At 42.3% G+C, this 21,289-nt stretch overlaps 4 protein-coding genes and 1 long non-coding RNA gene across 6 annotated transcripts; 2 read left to right on the top strand and 3 right to left on the bottom strand.

The window, feature by feature from the left end:
• Nucleotides 1-201: 201 nt before the first annotated feature.
• On the bottom strand, nucleotides 202-2,342 carry LOC6581642 (eukaryotic translation initiation factor 3 subunit L). Its single transcript, XM_002007330.4, has 4 exons — nucleotides 2,204-2,342; nucleotides 1,566-2,044; nucleotides 533-1,505; nucleotides 202-473 (listed from the first exon to the last, which is right to left on the bottom strand). The coding sequence occupies exons 1-4, from the start codon at nucleotides 2,231-2,233 to the stop codon at nucleotides 339-341; spliced, it is 1,617 nt and encodes a 538-aa protein (XP_002007366.1). The 5' UTR covers nucleotides 2,234-2,342; the 3' UTR covers nucleotides 202-338.
• A 136-nt stretch (nucleotides 2,343-2,478) lies between these two features.
• LOC6581641 (neurexin-4) lies at nucleotides 2,479-13,212 on the top strand. 2 transcript variants are annotated; one of them, XM_032731932.2, is made up of 12 exons: nucleotides 2,479-2,935; nucleotides 5,308-5,424; nucleotides 7,569-7,765; nucleotides 8,474-8,615; nucleotides 8,695-9,873; nucleotides 9,930-10,055; nucleotides 10,112-10,315; nucleotides 10,380-11,309; nucleotides 11,366-11,545; nucleotides 11,612-11,956; nucleotides 12,018-12,155; nucleotides 12,217-13,212. In XM_032731932.2, exons 1-12 carry the CDS (start codon nucleotides 2,845-2,847, stop codon nucleotides 12,405-12,407), a joined length of 3,840 nt encoding a protein of 1,279 aa, XP_032587823.1. In that variant the 5' UTR covers nucleotides 2,479-2,844; the 3' UTR covers nucleotides 12,408-13,212. The 2 variants fall into 2 exon arrangements, with proteins under 2 accessions (XP_032587823.1, XP_015017436.1); XM_015161950.3 differs by lacking the exon at nucleotides 7,569-7,765 and adding an exon at nucleotides 8,114-8,310 and having other exon boundaries at nucleotides 2,480-2,935.
• Nucleotides 4,230-5,200, bottom strand: LOC122757467. The gene is made up of 2 exons (XR_006357513.1): nucleotides 4,884-5,200; nucleotides 4,230-4,781 (listed from the first exon to the last, which is right to left on the bottom strand). It is a non-coding gene; the product is annotated as an uncharacterized LOC122757467 (long non-coding RNA).
• LOC26528203 (L-aminoadipate-semialdehyde dehydrogenase-phosphopantetheinyl transferase) lies at nucleotides 5,510-6,728 on the top strand. Its single transcript, XM_015161951.3, has one exon. The coding sequence runs from the start codon at nucleotides 5,805-5,807 to the stop codon at nucleotides 6,684-6,686; it is 882 nt and encodes a 293-aa protein (XP_015017437.1). The 5' UTR covers nucleotides 5,510-5,804; the 3' UTR covers nucleotides 6,687-6,728.
• Nucleotides 13,213-13,687: 475 nt separating the features above from the next.
• LOC6581640 lies at nucleotides 13,688-21,140 on the bottom strand. The gene is made up of 4 exons (XM_032731495.2): nucleotides 20,887-21,140; nucleotides 16,476-16,559; nucleotides 15,742-16,416; nucleotides 13,688-14,663 (listed from the first exon to the last, which is right to left on the bottom strand). Exons 3-4 carry the CDS (start codon nucleotides 16,174-16,176, stop codon nucleotides 14,304-14,306), a joined length of 795 nt encoding a protein of 264 aa, XP_032587386.1. The 5' UTR covers nucleotides 16,177-16,416; nucleotides 16,476-16,559; nucleotides 20,887-21,140; the 3' UTR covers nucleotides 13,688-14,303.
• Between the last annotated feature and the right edge of the window lie 149 nt (nucleotides 21,141-21,289).

Raw genomic sequence — 21,289 nt, 5'->3', positions numbered from 1 at the left:
GAGATCTGTCGGAAATTGTAGAAAACTCACAAAACATAATAGGAGTAGATTATTGAATTTCCTTATAGTAATACAAATTTTATATAACAAAAAAAAAAAAAAAAAAAAAAAATGGTATTGTTAAAGAAAATAAACTAAATGTTAAAACTTAAAACCTTTTTCGAATTCGGGAAAATTATGCGGGATGATAGAAACATATTATTTTGTTTTGACCTTTCGCTGCGCCGCTGCGCATTTGAAGTTTCTGTTTTTTTATTGGTACCAAAACTGAATCAATCCAAATGGAATATATAGTTATATAGTTCACGTACGATTACAATGTAATTGGGCTTTAGTGTTTAAATGTTGATGTTCTTCAGCTTGCGATTCAGGTCGTTAAATTTCATTATCTTACGCACAAAGAAATCGCCATAGCGATGTGAGACCTTTGTATCAGCAATATGAATCATATCATCGTCAATATAAAAATCGAGCTGTAATGAAGATGCGTCGTAAATATATTTCGATCTAGAGATTTTCTTTTATTACTCACCTCCGAGCCGGATTTGAAGGTGCCCTCAAGTCCACTGGGACCCTTACTCCAGACCAAATTGCGCATTTTATGCTTAAAGCACAGCAAACGTATCAGCAGCTTTGACACATCATCCTCACTTGCATTGGGATCGATGAAGGAAGCCAGCTTAGTCAGTGGCAATGTGGTGTAGAGCTTCAGATAAGAGCGGGTAGTGGGCAAATCCTTTTGCTGGCGCACTTCATCCATGAAAACCAGCAATTGATGCTCCATGGGATCCTTTACATAGTCCTCCATGGGCGCATCGGCTGCCGGTGGGCAGGGGCTTACAAAACGTGGGCATGCAAAAACAAAGAACGATTTGAAAACCTCGAGGTCGCCGCACTGCATCTTGAACATGGCATCATGGTAGTTCTTTTCGCGCAAAACTTGCTGAATGGATTCATCAATGCACTGGGGATGCAGAACCAGACAAATGGCCAACAGATGATACATCTGCTCTGCCTGCTTGTTGATTTGATCGTTCTGGTAACTACGCGTGCTATACAGCTGCTTGGTGCGCTGAATATATAGCAGGATGTCGGAGAACGTGCGTATGGCATCCGCATAGCGACGCATCATCATATAGGCGAAGCCCACATAATAGGACGTAGATATCTGGCAGGCGGGTATATGCGAGTAGGCCGATTTCTTGTGGATTTCAATGGGCTCCAGCACCTTGATAGCCTGATAGTAATCACCCAACAGGGAGTGCACACGCAGCAGACCAACAAGAGAGAAGTAGCCGAGCATCTTGTAAAAGCCAAGCTTGCCGAAGTCGCCGGCCACAGTTTGTGGATCGATGCCTTGCGAGATGGCCTCCAATTGCTTCTTGATGTTGGAGATATCGACCAGCGAGTGCAGCACATTCAGAATACACAAAATGCTCCACACGTTGCTATGATTCACGCACAGCTGCTGAATCTCATCCTGCGACTTGTCCGTCAAACGTGCGCTGTGGAGAACAATTTATATATTACTTTTCCTCTGTTTTAACTATCGCTGACCAACTTACCGATATTGCGCAAAGTTCTGGAACTGATAAACAAACTCATCCACCAACTCCCACAGCCAGATGTCGGGCAGTTCCAGCATGACAGGATTTTGAGAAGAAATTATTAGATTGAAGAAATCGCAGTAGTTGAAGAAAGAGTTAATGCGTTGCTCCAGCTTCGGGCCACCCGGAATACGAGCGTGGATGTGACGATAGTAAAGCTCCTTGTACAGTATAAGAAAAACCTTGTCGTTGTCCACAATCGCACCCACTTCCTGCTCTTCTGGCCAGGCACTCTTGTCGAAATGATGATCGCTGATCTGCGGGAATGTGTTCTCATACATATTTTGTATGTCATAGAGATTCCCCTCTTTGATCGCCTGGCAGAAGTTCATGAGAAAGAATTTCACATTATCCGGCATGCGGTTGGCGTAGAAGGTGCGCTCGTACTCCATATCCAGCTGTGGATCGCCGGTGTGCGCATAATCATCGTAGAAGTCCTGTAAGAGAAGTTTATTTTCATAGTTTTGTATTTCTGATTTATTTTTGTTGACGGTGGCGGGTCGCAAAAAGTTGGGTTATGTTATTTCGGATCTTTGTTGACTTGCACTTATTGCAAATACACCGCATGCAGTTAGGTTGATGTAGCAATCACTTACCGTGTTACCAAAGTCGTCACCGCCGTACATTTTTGCTTTTTAACTATCTACTGTTTGACACAAAAACCAAAATACTTTGCAACGTCTGACAAACACGCCAACAAATTTTTCTGGCGTAGCAGAAAGGGAGCGTAACGTAATGTGATTCGCTTTACGTAACGCATAAATGAGTAACGCAACGCAAAAATACGCTCGATGTAGTGATGTTAAGAGAATTATTATCGACTATAAAATTTGTTGTACTCGATAAGGTTTAGAATTGTCGGTGTATCGATACTATTAAGTCATTGGGAATCTAGCGAGACGTGTGTGTCATCTAGTCGCAGCGTTAATTATTATTTTCTAATCAAACGACGGAGCGCTGTGTACGTTTGGGCTGGGCGCACGCACAATCATAACAGAGAGTACGAAGTAATATAAGAATAGTGCATTCACCAAGTAAAACAAAACAAATCACACTACATTTTGTTCACGTTGACGACGCCAGAGCCGCGGGGTTGTCCAAACAAATTGTCCCGCTGGCTGCACCAATAAAAGTGCAAATTAACTGTGAACAGTTTCAGTGAAACATTATTAAATAATTCAGTATAAATGTGTTTTTAAAGCGTGGCTTGGTGATTCTCAATAGTACAAACGCCAAAATGAGGCAACCAACTCTAAAACAGACAACAATTTCAATTGGTTGCTGCTTTTTGCTGCTGTGCAGCAACACCGTGGGAATCGCATTCGCAGGTAAAATATGTGCATATTTAACATATGTATATAAAAGTTATAGATTTGTTGAAATATAAGCATTACATGATGTGAAAAACTCTAATTTCGTCTAAGCCAAGTTTTGGGCGTGTTCCCCAAACGCTGAAGACTCGTCATTTTCCATTTTTCTTTTTGTTTGTGCTTCGCTTTTAACTCGCTCTTCAAAACGTAACGATCGTGCACTCTCTGAGCTCTACTCTCTATCTCTCTCCCACCTAATGAGATCCAAAACGCTGCTTACGAAGAGCGCTAACAAAACAAAACCAACAAACAACGCCTTTTTTTTTGTATTTTAACTCGTTGTGCTTATTGGAGCATTGTAAAATCTAATTGGACGCGTATTTTATACCGGCTTTTTGTTGCAGTTGCAACTGCAATGCGCATGCCACAAGGTAAACACGTGGCTGCTGCAACCATATGTCAACCTGGCAAAGATTTTCAGAGCGAAGAGATCGACCATTTAGTGTTGCCCATTAATAATTAATTGAACGCTAGCAACAACAATAAACATTTAAAGTTCATGTGCAAACATTTGATGACTAAAAATAAACATTTCTCCGCATTCTCATTGGTAATTTATTTCGATGCTTATAATTATATGCCGGCCAAGGCTTGCATCATACTCACTTCCAAAAATTTTCAACAGGCGGAAATTACTTTTCAATATATCGGTCACGTCATATTTATATATCATTGAGAACATTAGCCAGATACTTTTTATTGTTATTGTACACAAATATCTATGTGTATAAAAACATGCTGAAATTACTACTAAACTGATTTGTCTAAGAATCATAATAAACATACGAAATGAAATTGCATGTAGTTAGGTCATAATGTAAGAAACTAACTCAAGTTAGTTGAGTTATCAAAAACTAGTTCAAATTGAATTCACTATATTGATTATTTTCGACAAAATGTGCGTGTTCTAGTTGGCTGGCTGGTTGCTAACTTCCTTGTCACGACCTGTCACGGATATTCCTTACTGGGCTGGGCATATGTTTGTAATTGTATATAACTTTACTGTGTACATATATCACGATTGACTCTAGCTAATCTGCTGCATGTTTCTCCTCTGCTCTGCTCTGCTCCAACCCCAATTTTCGACAATTTAAGCTGAAAGTCCTTGCCATGCGTTTCGTGCGTTCTATGCTTATTTTTATAAGACTTGCTCCATAGGGTTGCTTAAGAAGCTTAGAGACATGCAAGTTTTATATGCGGAAAATGTTTCACGTCAACTTATTAGACATATTTGATAAATAAAAAAATAAAATATACTCAAAAATATTTCTTTGGCAAATTTCTTGCTATGATAATAAATCAGCATATAAAAAATTTAAAAATCTAGCTGAAGTAAACAATGATAAATGGGTGTAAAAAGCATGAAGCTTCAGCTTTAAAGTCAAACACTAAGTGCACACGTGAACTCTTTTAGCCTTCTTCAGCCACAGTCAGCTAAGGGTTGTTTTCCTTTGTGGTTGTGGCGCTGTTTAAACAGGAACTGCACCCACAAAGGCGACGCCACCTTTGGGGGTTGTCGGGGAACGCAGACAGAGACAATTGTCGAGGCTAGGATTTCCGTGCCCTGTTATCACGGGTGCCACACGTCTAAGTGGGCACTTTTCTATTGCAGTCAAGCTTTTCAGTCGAGTCATGGCAACCAAATATTTACACAAATAAGAGATAACAGAGGAGTCAACAAATTGCACTGCAATAAATAAATGGCATTATATATGCATTTACACTTTTGCTCGACTTTCTCCGGCCATATTTATGGCTCATAAAAATAAGCACCAAAAAGCCGCATGATGCTATAGTCAAGGACCTAAAAAGAGAAAAAGAAAACGAATATATATAGACAAATTATAATTGAATATATTCTTGAACTCAAATTGTATTGGCCTCTGTCCAAGCGAGTATCACTTACTTTTCTTTCTCGGAAATTTTGCAATTTTATTTATGCCAGTGACAGTTTATATATGTAAGCGCATTTATCCAATAAGACTATTTAGGTCAGACAGCCAATTTTTCGAACTTTTTAAGAAAATAATCAAGTGTGCTCGACTGGAAGATGGCCTGGCACGTGTTTACTTAAAGAAAATCGCCTAGAGTGGGGATAGGGAGCTGTGAATTGGGTGGATAAAGAGATCGCGTTAGTAAGGGAGCCAAATGAAGAGAAAGAATGAGAGAGCGAAAGAAAGACAGGGTGGGAGGGGTAGACAGAAAGAGAGAATGACAAAAAAAAAGAGAGAGAGAGAGAGAGTGAGATACAAAGATATACAGCAAAAGGATAAATAAATAAAACCAATTATAATCACAAACAAAGTCTAATAATTCTCTTTGCTTTACAGATTCCTTCTCCGATTATTTCTCCGACTATGAGTGCAATCAACCACTGCTGGAGCGTGCGGTTCTAACAGCAACATCATCTCTAACAGAACGTGGCCCAGAAAAGGCGCGTTTAAACGGTAAGTCAAAATACTTTACACATTCGTTTCGTATTCGTTTCATTGTTTCTTTCGTTGTCGTTGATTATTTCTTTGAGTTTTTTGAAACTGTTTTTAGTTTGCTTAGACTTTTGATTACCTTATGCTTTAGTAGAGTTATGTTTAGTTTTTGTATTAATTATTTTTGAATTGAGCGCCGCCAAATCAGACGCGTTGACAACTCTACTCGCTGCTCGGCGATGCTAACTCGCTCGTGGCGTGTCGGCGCGTTGGGCTGAATGCCCAAGAGGAAGAGGAAGCAGCGCTTTGGCAAATTAGTTGATTAAGCGAAAATAGGCGACAATGTTTTGTAATTTAATAGAATAAAAAGGCATTAGCACACGGTTTGCACCTCGAATCCAATGAACAAACACATCTGCTCGCGATGGGCGTTCGATTTAAGCACATGGACGCCCACGCTTCCGCAGCTGACTCACGCCGTGGCTGCCATACAGCCCGAGGAGCGGAAGCGTTTGATGAAATTTCATTTTATTGATGACTTTCTGTCCTCGCTAATTGGACGGCTGTTAATGCGTAAATTTGTGAGCACGTGCAGCAACGTGCCCTACCATCAAGTGCAATTCGCCAGGGATGTGCGCGGCAAGCCCTACTGGGTGCAGGATCAGCAATCTGAGAGCACGCCCCCTCTCAGCTTCAATGTCTCCCATCAGGGCAAACTGGTGCTGCTGGCGGGCGTTAAGGGCGACAGCAAAGACGATGCTGAATTCGGCATTGGAACGGATGTCATGAAGATCGAGTACAACGGCGGCAAGCCTCTCTCGGAATTCTTTCGACTCATGCAGAGCAAGTTCTCGCCACAGGAATGGAGCTACATCGGCAGGCCGCAGCACAATGAGCGGGCGCAGCTGAAGGCCTTAATGCGTCACTGGTGCCTGAAGGAAGCCTATGTCAAGGAGCTGGGCGTGGGCATTACAGTTGATCTGCAGAAGATAAGCTTTGACATGGACACGACACACCCCTTGGAGGAGGCCTCGTCGCCGTTATGTGGTAGCACGCTCTGCTGCAATGGCACGCCCATGACTCAATGGCATTTCGAAGAGCATTTATTGACGCCCAAGTACTGTGCGGCCATTGCATTCCGTAACTGCCTGCCACTGGAGCATGCGAAATTTGAGTTTCTACCATTCGAAGAGCTGATCGAACAAAGTCCCAAAGCCGACCAACCCGATGTGGTTGCCTACTGCCAGAAAGCGCTTCTCAAGCCGCATAAACGACATGAATAGCTAGTAATATTTGATTCCCAAATAAATGTACATATATATATAGTTGTGATTTTGATAATCATGCTGGCGTGGCCAGCAGCTGTTCTCATATATGGAAACAGCACAGAATAAGCCGGAAATGTGCTCAAAAGGCAATAAACCCAAATCGTAGGCACTCGCGATTTGCTTCTAATGGGCACCAGACATGGGCCAGACAACTTTGTTTGCTTTATATATATATAGATATATATATACATATATATGCAAACAGGACGAGGCTTGGCAAGGGTAGCGATTTGGTAGCTAGGTTCAGCGACTTTTGTTTTTTTCCTCTTTTTTTTTTTTATATATTTATTTTTATTGTGTTATACCCGAATTGTTAACCAAAGTTTTATCGATGGGGCAAGTTGTATGCGGCATTGAACCCAACTTGAGGGCAATTTAGCTCATATAAATCGCAGGCAATCGGATGCTCTATAGATGCAATATGCCCAGAGTGTTCACACAGTCTTTGGTCACGGAGTGCAGCCATTTAAAAACAAAAGCGAAATCTCCGCATGCAGCAATTGTTTTTGCCCATGTCCTTTTAGTGTTAACACCCCTATGCGAATGGTACTTTGCCACAGAGGGTTGGGCCCTTACCCTTGCCATGGCTGTGAAGGACCTTTGCTGGTTCTACATATATATATATATATATATATAGGGTCGCAGCACTTGCAGCTGTCAAACGAAATCGGTCTAAATTATGTCCTCTTAATTGGCGGGCAACGTTTTGTCTATGGCTAATCGAAACCCCCTAACCCCTGAATTGCATTTGTTTTCATTTTATTTTCATTTTTAAATTATGTATCGTTAATTTTTATTGCCCAACCTCCCACCCGCACCCGAACTCCATACATAAAGCTGGCACCTCGTGGTCAGCCAAGAGCTCGGACTTTGACCAACGTCTGATTATTGATTTGGGTGTGGTGAAGAATGTCACGCACATTGCGCTGCAAGGACGCCCGCACAGCAATGAGTATGTGACCGAGTACACCATTAGCTACGGCATCACAGATCTCGAATTTGCCGACTATAAAGAACCCGGCGGCAATGTTAAGGTAAGCGCGAACCACCCGCCTCTTCATATGACACTAATCCAATCACTGAATGTGCGTGTGTGTGTGTGTTTGCTAAGTTACTTCTGGTGGCATTGGTGGTGCTGGCGGTGGTGGTGGTGGCTCGCTGGCTGGCTGGCTAGCAGCTGCACATTTTTACAGATTTTCACTAATATTTAACCTTTTTTTTTTTTGTTATTTTGTTTGCATTTGTGCTGTATTATTTGCTTTCGCTTTGTTTGCATGTCTCTTTATTTAATGTGTTTATGTGTTGGTTTTGGCTTGTTTAGCTCTTCACACTCGTTGTCTAACTTAATCTTAATCTTAACCCGCATTGCAAAACTGGTGCAGGTAACGCTGCTTGGACACCCGTCGAGAATACCTATAATCACTTTCTAACATTCGATCTGGGCGGGGCACACATGGTCCGCAAGATCGCGACCATGGGACGCATGCACACAGATGAGTTTGTCACGGAATATATTGTTCAATATTCGGATGATGGTGAATACTGGCGCTCGTATGTGAATCCCACGAGCGAGCCGCAGGTACAGTGACTAACAACTAATTACACAACTAACTATGGAAAAACTCACTCGTAACTAAATCTTAATTGATGAAGAAATAAACTTGACTTAATATGGGCTGTCTCTCTGGTTGTTGGCTTTGTTAATATTCATTTCGATTCTCTCGATTCTCCTGTTTGTGTAGATGTTCAAAGGCAACACGGATGGCAACTCCATACACTACAATGTCTTCGAGGTGCCCATCATAGCACAGTGGGTGCGCATCAATCCCACACGCTGGCATGATCGCATCTCAATGCGTGTCGAGCTCTATGGCTGTGAATACAGTGAGTCTCCCTTGCAGTTATGCAACGTATATAAGATATGATCAAGATCACATTTAATCAATACACATTTCTCGCCTAGTCTCTGAGAACCTTTACTTCAATGGCACTGGACTGGTGCGCTATGATCTGCGCCGTGAGCCCATCGCCTCGTCACAGGAGTCCATACGCTTCCGCTTCAAGACGGCCTATGCGAATGGTGTCATGATGTACTCGCGTGGCACTCAGGGCGATTATTATGCGCTGCAGCTGAAGGACAATAAGATGGTGCTGAATCTTGATCTGGGCTCAGGCATCATGACCTCCCTCTCTGTGGGCAGTCTGTTAGACGACAATGTGTGGCACGATGTTGTCATTTCTCGCAATCGACGGGACATCATCTTCTCGGTGGATCGTGTCATCGTGCGTGGTCGCATTCAAGGCGAGTTCAGTCGCCTCAATCTTAATCGAGAGTTGTACTTGGGCGGCGTGCCCAACGTCCAGGAAGGTCTCATAGTCCAACAGAACTTCTCGGGTTGCTTGGAGAACCTCTATTTGAACTCGACCAATTTTATAAGAACCATGAAGGAAAGCTATGAGCTGGGAGAGGCGTATCTGTATAACAAGGTCAACACAATCTATGCCTGCCCCTCGCCGCCCATTTATCCCGTTACGTTCACTACCCGCGGCTCGTATGTTCGACTGAAGGGCTATGAGAACTCGCAGCGCCTGAATGTTTCGTTCTACTTCCGCACGTACGAGGAGAGCGGAGTGATGCTACATCACGACTTTTACTCTGGCGGCTATATCAAAGTCTTTCTGGAATTTGGCAAGGTTAAGATTGATCTCAAGGCCAAGGACAAGCCTCGCATCATCCTGGACAACTATGACGAGCAGTTCAACGATGGCAAATGGCATTCGTTTGTGCTATCCATTGAGCGCAATCGCCTGATCCTCAACATCGATCAACGCCCGATGACAACGACCAAGAATCTGCAGATAGCCACTGGACGCTTGTATTATATTGCTGGCGGCAAGGAGAAGAATGGTTTTGTGGGCTGCATGCGGCTCATCTCTGTGGATGGCAACTACAAGCTGCCTCAGGACTGGGTGCAGGGCGAGGAGGTTTGCTGTGGCGATGAGGTGGTTGTCGATGCCTGCCAAATGATTGATCGTTGCAATCCAAATCCCTGTCAGCACAAGGGCATCTGTCATCAGAACAGCATGGAGTTCTTCTGCGATTGCTCACAAACTGGATATGCCGGCGCCGTTTGCCATACCTGTAAGATAGGAAGGCCTTAGAAGTGTACAGGAAACTCAATTATTTTCTCTTTACAGCCAACAATCCATTGTCCTGCCAGGCTTTGAAGAATGTGCAACATGTGCAGCAGCGCGTTAACCTGAATATCGATGTCGATGGCAGCGGTCCTCTAGAGCCCTTCCCCGTTACCTGCGAGTTCTATTGTGAGTGTGTGCGCTTTGCTTTATATAGCAGCTAATCTAATCAGTTCAATCCTCAGCCGATGGTCGCGTTATTACCACACTGAGTCACAGCCAGGAGCATACGACCACTGTTGATGGCTTCCAGGAGCCTGGCTCCTTTGCGCAGTCCATCATGTACGATGCCAATCAGCTGCAAATCGAAGCACTTCTCAATCGCTCGCACAGCTGCTGGCAGCGTCTGAGCTACTCCTGTCGCTCCTCGCGTCTCTTCAACTCGCCTTGTAAATACATTTTATTTAAATCTCAAGATTTCTTGTAGTTGTTAATTGTCACTTATTTGTATAGCTGAACCTGGTAACTTCCGTCCCTTCTCCTGGTGGATCTCACGTAACAATCAGCCCATGGATTACTGGGCTGGCGCTCTGCCTGGTTCGCGCAAGTGCGAGTGTGGCATTTTGGGCAAATGTCACGATCCAACCAAGTGGTGCAACTGCGATTCGAATAGCTTGGAGTGGATGGAGGATGGCGGCGATATCCGGGAAAAGGAACATCTACCTGTGCGTGCGGTTAAGTTTGGAGACACTGGCACGCCGCTGGATGAGAAGCATGGCCGCTACACACTGGGCCCCATGCGCTGTGAGGGCGACGATCTGTTCAGCAATGTTGTTACATTCCGCATAGCCGATGCTTCCATTAATTTGCCGCCCTTCGATATGGGTCATTCGGGCGACATTTACCTGGAATTCCGTACCACACAGGAGAACGCAGTGCTGTTCCATGCCACTGGCCCCACCGACTACATCAAGCTAAGTCTGATTGGCGGCAACAAGTTGCAATTCCAGTATCAAGCAGGCAGCGGTCCACTGGGCGTCAACGTTGGCACCAGCTATCATCTGAACGACAACAACTGGCACACGGTGAGCGTGGAGCGCAACAGAAAGGAAGCTCGTCTAGTTGTTGATGGCTCCATAAAGGCCGAAGTGCGCGAGCCACCAGGCCCCGTGCGTGCTCTTCACCTGACTTCGGACCTGGTGATTGGCTCTACAACAGAGTATCGTGATGGCTACGTGGGCTGCATACGTGCGCTCCTACTCAATGGCAAGATGGTTGACTTGAAGCAGTACTCGATGCGCGGTCTCTATGGCATTAGCACTGGCTGCGTGGGTCGCTGTGAATCCAGTCCGTGCCTCAACAACGGCACCTGCATTGAGCGCTACGATGGCTACAGCTGTGATTGCCGCTGGAGTGCATTCAAGGGACCCATTTGCGCAGATGGTACTCCAGTCTATAAGTTAATTATTGCTATCTTGACTAATACATTTCGATTACAGAGATTGGCGTCAATTTGCGTTCCAGTTCCATTATTCGCTACGAGTTCGAGGGCTCGTTCCGTTCCACAATTGCTGAGAACATTCGTGTGGGTTTCACAACCACCATACCCAAGGGCTTCTTGCTCGGCTTCTCTTCGAATTTGACTGGCGAATATCTGACTATACAAATTTCCAATTCCGGTACTTGGCTAATTTTTCTATTATAGATCGAACATGTTTTAACACCCCTCTGTTTTCTCTTTGCAGGTCATTTGCGTTGCGTCTTTGACTTTGGCTTTGAACGTCAGGAAATCATATTCCCCAAGAAACATTTCGGCTTGGGTCAGTATCATGACGTGCGCTTTATGCGTAGGAACAGCGGCTCAACGGTGGTGCTGCATGTGGATAACTACGAGCCCGTGGAGTATCACTTCGACATCAAGGAGTCAGCCGATGCACAGTTCAATAACATTCAGTACATGTACATTGGCAAAAACACTTCCATGACCGACGGTTTTGTGGGCTGCGTATCGCGTGTGCAGTTCGATGATATTTATCCACTGAAACTGATGTTCCAGCAGAATCCGCCCAATAACGTCAAATCGCTTGGCAGTAAGTTTAGCTTGGCTTGGCAAGCACAACAGCAGGTTAACATTTTCGACCTTTCTTGCAGCTCAATTAACTGAAGACTTTTGTGGCGTCGAGCCGGTGACGCATCCGCCCATTGAAATTGAGACCAGACCGCCACCGCTGGTGGATGAGGAGAAGTTGCGCAAGGCTTACAATGAAGTGAACGCTGTACTGCTGGCATGTAAGTTCGAGGTGTTCAACCGACGAGGTTTCCCTTTTAATACTTTGCTCTTCCTTTTTAGTCCTGCTCGTCATACTCTTCCTATTGCTGCTCTTGATGTTCTTCCTTATTGGTCGCTATTTGCATCGGCACAAGGGCGATTATCTGACGCACGAGGATCAGGGCGCCGATGGTGCCGATGATCCGGATGATGCTGTACTGCACTCAACCACTGGCCATCAGGTCAGAAAGCGTACAGAGATTTTCATCTAATAACAGACAGTGAAGCAGTAATCTCTGAAAATCAATCGCCTTAAAAAAACAAATACAACTGAGCACACAAAATATATATAAAAGAGAAATCCACACACAAAATCAAACGAATTAGGAAACGAATATTATAATTACAATTGAGAATAGAACCCAAGGCTTTTTCCCCCTTTTCACACACTGCCAATTATTTTGAGCAATACATTTGCTTTGAAATTGGTTAATAATTGGTTGCTGATTTTTGATTAGGTTTTGCTTTTGTTTGATGGCAAATCGAATATTATTTTTATTTTACTTTGTACTTTTGACCACTCAATAGTCATCACAAAACCGTCCATTTTTGTTTAGTTGACTTTATTTTACACAAATTGTTTATCAGATTAAGTTACAATTGTACTTTAAGTTATCAACCAGCCAATTACATTTATGCATTGTGTGCCCAGATATATATATATCTACATATATCTCTGGACGGACGTGCACAACTACACCAACGACATTCCATTATATTTAATACGTTATAGTTTGTTCTCTGTCTCTCTAAATATTATGTAAATCATTTCAAATGTCTTCTAATTTACACAAATCGAATATGATGAAACATTTTTTGTGCTAAGTTTTAAACAAAATGAGAAAAACGAAATTGTATTTTAGGAAAATGCAATTGCATATTTGAAATATACTTTAGCATATATGGATATGTATATGTATATATGACTAGTACTATATACACTGTGTGTTTACACTGACATAATAAAGATTTTTCAAATTTCAATAAAATTAATTATATATATATATACAAAGAAAATACTTTATGAACTTACCTTTTGGTTGATCTATGAAAACTAAAATTGATTTTTTTTCAGTCTCTTAATGTTTATTTAATATAATGTTGTATACTAAAATATATATATATATGAGTGTATGTGTGTGTGTGTATGTTTGTGGGTGTATACATATTTAGAGGCTATTCGATATTTCGTATAATATATATATATAGTCGTGTATGTTTAACAATATCGTTTAACGCTATTTTTGATTACTACAGGATTTTGGTTTCTACTACGATGATGGAATATTTCGTATTCACTTGTTTGAGTGTATGTGTGTGTGAGTGTGTGTTAGTGTTTGTGTATGTGTATATATAATAATGCTATTTGTATTATCCAACAACAGTCTAAATTGCATCTAAATTTAAGATAGAGTAACACTGGGTGGGTAAATCTATATGTCTATATGTATATATGTATGTATATGCAATACTTGGCAATAAGTCGCTATTGAGGTCTTCATTAAACGCCCTCCGAATTGCTAACAGTTCGAACTTAGCCAGAGCTTATGCTAATTACACATTCGTTGTGTTATTGGGTCTATCGCAGCCGAATCGCTGACTCGTGATATTTGTTCTAGTTATGCCTACTGCAGTTATATGTGGGATATGTTCCAACATTTCTAAATGGAAGTCAACAGATTGCTGTATTGATTATGTACTTGGATAAGTATTTAGTTGATACTCGTATGTGTAGACATACATATGTATACAATATATATATGCTTCGATATTCTCTGTGTGCCCCAATCCCAACAAAATTCTCCCTCTCTATCTCTCTCTTTCTCTCTTCGAAAAACTATCACAAATCGTAAATTGCAAAATATAAAGCACAAAACTACAAGCCAAGGGGCGTGGCTGCGCCCCTCCCCCCAACACACTTACTGGCAAGTGCAGCATATTGTCCACAGTCCATTCCCGCCAAGCGATCCAGCCGTCGCCGTCGTCCACTAGTTGTGCACATTGCTGTTGGCCAGCATGCGATAGCGATTCAGCAGCAAGACGGCAGCATCCTGGGCGGGCTTTATCTTGCCGTGCGCCTCCTCGTAGGCGCCCAACAGGATTCGTTCTCACAAAATCGTGCAGAGCACAAACAGCATCGAGACCAGGCACAGCATGGCCACAATATCCCGATGCAGCTTCCGATCCCGGTAGAAGGGACGCGTTGTGAAGCTCTCACTGCGCGCCCGGCGCAGCAGCCACAGCGGCACAATCAGATGCAACAGATCCGGCAGCATAAAGCCAATGTCGCGCACCACCTGATGGGCGGCGCCCTCGCCGCGCACCACATTCATGAAGAACTGATCGAAACTCCCAGCCAAAATGTGCAGCAGCGCAATGCCCACAATGCAGAACACCTTCTTCGGCTTGACCACGTTCGTTGTGCTGGCCAGGTGCATCACCAGCACGGTGGAGAACAGCTCCGTTATCTGTGAAGGCAGGTGAAATTTAATTATAAAAGTATTACATGCCCTAGTTGAAAGGAAAACATATCTTGGCTAAGCTTTATTTGCATAAGAGGATAGCCTTCCTACTACTAAATTAAAAAGTTGCCGTGGAGACTTTTTATATAAAATTTGATTTTTGTTGGAACAACTACATATTAAAATCTACTTAAATTGTGCAACAAAAGTTACATAATATTGGTCTAACTATATTTAATAATTGGCTATTTAGTTCATGTAAGAAAAATGTCTCTATATACAAGTTTAAGTCTAAGTTTAGTATAATGTATAAAAAAGTTTTCTATATATCAAAATCATGTGTCAAGGTATAATCGAAGCTCTTCTCGTTGGCATGGAAATTCATTTTGAAGGTTTAGTTCATGTATGAATGAATTTTCTCTATATTATTTTAATATGAAAAGCTCTATTTCTGCTTTTTCTAGTTAATTTAGCCCACATTCATCCAGCGCTTAGCTCATGTATGCAAAAGTTTTCTATGTATACAACTAATATGAAAAGCTGTAATCTTTAATGGAAATCTGAACTGTTGTTCTGTGCCTGTTCAGTTTCAGGTCAAACTATTTTCTCCAGCCCTTTGCTCCTTAAACCTGTTGCCTTTGTATGCTTAATTGGTCCTGGCCGATTGGCCATGCTCATTAACCTAGGCAAACGCTTGCAACGTGCCATTTTGCATTTAACAAATTTGTGTACGACCCAGCGTAGTAGTATATATGAATATACACTTATTATTATATATTATTATATACGTATATGTGTGGCTAGAGTAGTGGCCATTCGGTGGCTGGCCTGGGCTGCCTATAAAGTTTAGAAGTGGCGCACGTGAAGCACGGATAGAAAGTTGAGCTCAACACGAACACCGGCGCATATTGTGCAAGTTTTAAGCATCGCAATTTTTCAGTTGCTTTTGTTTTTGTTTTGTGTTTCTGAACTTTGGTAATAAATTATGAATAGCCCAGTGGCCGGACCCACTTGTCCGCCCTGCCCAAGCACACATGGCTGGCCGGACTGTGTGGTGAAGTGCGCTAATATGCCGAAGGCTTACCGTGAAGAACAGTTGGTGATTCCATTGATTGTAGTAATCGTCGTTGTAGTAGTTGATGTACGCCCACCAGGCATAATAGTGCGAGAAGATGGAGAGCAGGAAGAGCAGCAGCATCGAGTAGCGCACACGCTGCTGCAGGATCAATGCGATGAGCCGCTTGATGCACTCGTAAAGTGCAATTACCGCAAAGACGGTAAGTATCCACATCTTGAAGCTGTTCGGCGTCGCATTGAAGTACATGTGCTTGTATGCGGCCACTCCCGACTCGTAGGGGCCCTTGAATACGGTGTCCCAGCAGGAGCACGTACAGAAGTGCCTATCCACATAGCGTGCATAATTCTCCCAAAAGTACCAGAGGATGACGATATGAGCCGGCGGTATCAATGCGGGCGCCAATGAGCCGCAAGCGGTGGGCAGCCAGGTGACATCAAACATGCTCTCCCACTCTCTCCCTCCCTCTCTTACTCTCTCTGTGTCAATGCCAATAAAAGCCGTTAAGCTGCTGTGTGCGTTCGACGGCGGCTTGACTGCGTGACAAGCTGATTGGCTGTCTCGCTGTCTGGCTGATTCTGTGCCTCTTTCTCTCTCTCTCTCTCTCTCTTTCTCTCACTCCGTCTCTCTGGCTTACTTGCACTCCCAGCGGGCTGCTCATTAGTCCATCGTCCAAGAGTTAAGCTGTAAGCAGAGTTTGTGTAAAAAATTTTGGTTTCCACTCCTAATTGCTACGCACACACATTTACAACACACAAATTAGCATTAGAGCACGACTCTTAGTCGCTCAGTTCTACAATAGAAAGGGCAGCAGTAATACCAATTTGCTGTGGAAAAAGAAGAAAAAGAGTTTTTCGCCTATAGTTTTTATGTATTAATGAAAGTGTTCGAGCACACAGATTTTAATCAGCTTTCTGCTTTTGTGATTTGTATGTAAATGCAGAGCATATCCTTTAAAAAAGCAGTGTAAATGTTTTGCTTTTAAACGCAAAAGCAAAATATTTACTCAGGACTGCACGGCCAACTCGATATGCAACGGAAATATGCAATATGCAATATGAAAAGATTGCACCTTATCTATGTTAGTTATCTTTATTATCTTTAGTTGTCCTTGATATTGATTGCTGCGTAAAGTACAAAATTTTTACTTTATTGAATCGAGTTACAGAGCTAACTTACTATAGACATTAACTCTGTACTCGACAGTCTCAGATTCTTTTAGACTGCAATTGAATTTTAATTGTTTTATTATTTTGTTGTTTGATTAGGTTTGCTATGGTAATTGTTAATTAAGGATTAATTTAAATAGAACAAAGTCAAATCAAATCAGCTAACCATATTTTAGTATAGTTACACCCTAGTTATAACCTTGTCCAACCCTAGTCGTGTCTTAGTTATACACTAGTCTTACCCTGGTTATTTCCTAGGCATTCCCTAGTCATTCTATCGACATATCCTAGCTACATCCAAGTTATACCTTACTTATACCCAAACATCTCATAGCAGTCTCCTATATATAGCTTCAATTTCTGTTTTGTAATCGTAAAAATACCCTCATATATTTTGCTAATATTTGCATTGCCAAATGATTTGTTCTATTTATGAAAATAAACACAACAGTCATGCCCAATTACACTGTACAGCAAAACACATAGTTTTTTGTTTGTGCTACGACCTAAATAAATAGAAACTTTTTTGTAGATGCTAAAAAATAGACTTTCTGAAAAATAATCTTAATCAGTATAAATTCCAAGGCTTTTGCCATAATAGTTGAAAGTAGAAACTTTCCTTGGAGACTAGAGGTAGTTAAATTTTGTAGCTAAACTTGAAAAAACATAGACTCCGAGAATCGATTTGTAGATAAAATAAATGAGACTGTGCACAGAGTTCCCTTGTAGCACAGTGCTATCAATCAGCAATATTTCAATTGTCGCAGAATATTTATATGCAGATGCAGATGCATATATAAATAGCAGAGGCGCCCTATGCTCTAGGAGTCCCTTAATTTTCTTATTTTTTGGCACATGACAACGTGTGAGCCGAGAGCAGTGAATGGACGTAGCCGAGCCTGTTGCTGGGAATGGAGCAATTATAAATTCATGCGCTTGTCAGGGCGGGAAAGACAACCAACTGGGCAGGCGGCCCATCGGACGCCCAGACGCAGTATCCAAATGCATCAGCCGACTCCTGGCACGGCTGCCAAAATACAAATGCAGAAAAAGAGAGGCAAAGCGTGCGGTCATTAGTGCCTCACACTGTGCTGAAGGTGGCCCGAGAGGCGTGTGGCAGCTAGTTGAGGCAGATAAAAAAAAAAAAAAAAAAAAAAGGGAACCTCTGCTACGGCTGCTGCTGCCCCTTTCAAGTGCTGCGTCTGTTTAATTAATGCCGTATCTGAATTTGCAGCTGCCAGTGAAAAAGTATTTCGATTTGATTTTTCATTCCTCTACTCTTTTATTTTGTCTTAATTTCGTTTCATTCTGTTCTGTTGTTGTTGTTGTTGCTGTTGCGCCACAGTTTAATAAAAACAAATAATGAAAACAAACGCAACGTGCACATTGACGTCATAGTTCTTCAATGAAAACTTTTATGCGTGTTTAACTTGTATAGAAATCGGCAGAAAAAAAAAAGAAGAATTAAAATCAAGTACGAAAAGAACCGTGAAAGTGAAGTAGAAGAAGAATATGAAATCAATGCAAACAGCATTAAAAACCAATTCGAATTGGATGCAGTTCGATAAGACTCGAAAATGCTCTAATATGTAAATGAATGAAGCTTATGGAGAAATAGATACGTGTGTATATATATAGAGAGAGAGGGTGTGTGTGTGTGTGTGTTGGCATAGGACGGCTAGAGTTGAACTAGTTTTTGCTGACATGAAATTATCGATACGTATACTTGATTTTAATTGCTGCATTGAATTAGGTTGGCCATTGCCGATAGCAAATGGGTAAGTGTATTAGTTAGAGTGAACGTGAGTGATATTTGATATACCATTATAGTAATGCACTTAAAATAGAGAGCCAAATTTAGGTATATACTTAATTAACAATAGCAACTAGTTTTGTTCCAAATTTATAGCTTTTAGAGGCGCTGTACATAGATAGACAGATTATGCCAGCAATTACATACAATATGTAATGCGAGAGTATTAAAAGACAAATGCCATTATATGTTCAATCTATTAACATTCACATTTGTAATTAGTTTAATGTAAATGCAAATACTGCAATTATCTAAATATGCATATATAAATATATATTTGTATATATAGAAACAAACTATTGGCCAACTGGCAACTGTTCAATCAGCTAAATATTTGTATCAAAATATTAAAAAAAAAATAAAATAGAAATCAATATATAGGTATTAAATGCTTCTAGTACATATTCAAATGGGAATCTATTCATTTTTATTATTTATTAAATGCTTTCAGTAGATAATAAAATGCAAAATTACATGCTCATTATAGCTAGAGTATTCGGAAGTGCAACACAAATAAAAACTAGGCGCTCAACTATGGATCAGGACATAAACTTACTACATCTATTGTACTTATGCCCACATATACCACACACACGCACGGACACACACACACACACATGCATGCATGTATATCATAGGGCAACTCTACGTAAAGCCACAATGACTTTCAGCTAGTTGTTGCCGTCAAAGGCTTGCCGGATATCAAGCTCGAGTGGTTATTCGCGCCTTTTTTTTTTGTTTGCCAAGTCATCAAATTAAACTTTGTGCTACTTACGAAGTGCACATAAAATCAAATGTCTACAGGGAGCACAAGCACACACACACATACACACACACAGAGAGAGGGGTAGGCAGTCCACCAAATATCGCGTGCAAAATGTCGCGATTCGTCTGAGGACTTGAAGCAAACAAACACCTACACTTGGAGCAGGGGCAGGAGGAGGAGCAACAGCAGCAACAGCAGCAGCAGGAGCAGCAGCGGCAACAACTACAATTATGGCAGTGACAGTAAAACCGTCAACAGTGCTCGCACCTTCACTTGACTTGCATTGTCGCACAGGCAACGCGTCGTATGTGTAATGCGAAGCTAACACTCGGCAACCCGCTGGGCTTTAGACGTTGCTCGCCCCTCTGCCCCCTGCTTGACTGCTCCAGCAGTACTGTCTGGGTGTGTCGCTCTTTGCCATTGAGTTGGGTTCCTTGCATGCTCATTTGTGTCTACTTCAATTGTCGTTGCCAGTTGCTGTTGCTGTTGTTGTTGTTGCTGTTGTCGTTTACTTGAAGAGCGGCAGACGCTTTGTCTCGGCGCCAGAGCCGGCGGCTTGTTGCTATCATTGTTGTTGTTGCTGTCGCTGTTGTTGTTGTTGTTTACAGTAGCTTTTGGGCAGCCATAAAAGTGTTTTGATATATGCATATGCATAACAGTTAAGGGCGGGCCTTGAAGTGACTTTCGATATGCAATCAACATGGAATACGCATACGCCGCGTGTCTCTCTGCTCAGTGCATGGCCTAATAGCCACTGAGCACGTTACCTTGCACGCACACCTAATGAGCATATATTTAACTGACATACACATGTGTGTGTGTGTGTTTGAGTTCTGTTGACGTGTATGCTGGGATAAATCGTTAGCAATACCATATATATATATATGTATATATATCGAGCAATTGCCTATATTTGTTTGGTCAATATTTATTTTGGCTGCAAACACGATATGACGTTTCCTATCAGACACACATATACCCACACACACACACCCACACACCTGCATACCTGCCCGCCTGCCTGCCTGCTGTGCACACCCACTACAATTGGCTCTGTCAAGTCTGTGTTGTTGACTGCGAATTGCCTTCAGCTGCTCGTCGCTGCTGCATCCTCGTTAGTTGCGCGCAAGTACAATGAACCAGCCGAGAGGACGCTCTGGCTGCTGCTGCTGCTGCTGCTGGTGCCACAGACGCAGGCAACGTGGCCGGTTAAATGTCTACTAAACGGCACCCAAAGGTACAACAGCAACTGCGCTGGGTACATACAAGCGGTGAAAAATCGAAAGAAAATGAAGTAGCCATAATATTTAGTTGGGTTAAGTAAGGTCGCCACACGCAACAGCAGCAGCAGCAGCTTACAGCTTAATCTTTGAGTGAGAAACTGTGGCACCCACACACACACTCACATACATCCAAGCAAACTCCCATTTTAGCTTTACATTTTATGCTCCTTTGGTTAGAGGCTTGTGCTGCAGCATCATGACTTTTGGTTTTGTTTTTTTTTTCACAGCTTATTTTAGATTGAAAATTAACAAAAATCAAATCCGATTTTCTTCTATTCTTTTTTTCAGCTAATGCACTTGGAAATCGGTGTAAAAATCTGTTGAAACAAACAAACCGCGAGCGCGTCGTGAAAAAGCCGACTGAAATTTTTGTTATGCTGGCTGCGTGTGAAATTCTGCTCTTCAGCAGCGACGTCAACGCCGACGAAGCTGACGCTGACGACGCGACGCCGAAGAGGAGAACGTCGGCATCGTTAACGGCATCGGCATCGGCATCGGCATTGCCAACGCTAACGCCGGCGCTGGC

This window comes from Drosophila mojavensis, unplaced genomic scaffold (genome assembly GCF_018153725.1).
Source record: "Drosophila mojavensis isolate 15081-1352.22 unplaced genomic scaffold, ASM1815372v1 contig_74, whole genome shotgun sequence".
In the NCBI taxonomy this organism is placed as follows: Eukaryota; Metazoa; Arthropoda; class Insecta; order Diptera; family Drosophilidae; genus Drosophila; species Drosophila mojavensis.
This window is presented reverse-complemented; position numbering and strand designations above follow the sequence as displayed.

Bases quoted from the DNA above. Each gene is read 5' to 3' on its own strand.
- LOC6581640 (XM_032731495.2), bottom strand. From the start codon at position 16,176: ATGTTTGATGTCACCTGGCTGCCCACCGCTTGCGGCTCATTGGCGCCC. The intron at 14,664-15,741 runs GTAAGCCTTCGG...CTGCCTTCACAG, and splicing joins ATCACCAACTGTTCTTCACG to ATAACGGAGCTGTTCTCCAC.
- LOC26528203 (XM_015161951.3), top strand. From the start codon at position 5,805: ATGAACAAACACATCTGCTCGCGATGGGCGTTCGATTTAAGCACATGG.
- LOC6581641 (XM_032731932.2), top strand. From the start codon at position 2,845: ATGAGGCAACCAACTCTAAAACAGACAACAATTTCAATTGGTTGCTGC. The intron at 5,425-7,568 runs GTAAGTCAAAAT...CCATACATAAAG, and splicing joins AGAAAAGGCGCGTTTAAACG to CTGGCACCTCGTGGTCAGCC. The intron at 8,616-8,694 runs GTGAGTCTCCCT...TTTCTCGCCTAG, and splicing joins GCTCTATGGCTGTGAATACA to TCTCTGAGAACCTTTACTTC.
- LOC6581642 (XM_002007330.4), bottom strand. From the start codon at position 2,233: ATGTACGGCGGTGACGACTTTGGTAACACG. The intron at 2,045-2,203 runs GTAAGTGATTGC...CTTCTCTTACAG, and splicing joins GTGACGACTTTGGTAACACG to GACTTCTACGATGATTATGC. The intron at 1,506-1,565 runs GTAAGTTGGTCA...TGTTCTCCACAG, and splicing joins CAGAACTTTGCGCAATATCG to CGCACGTTTGACGGACAAGT.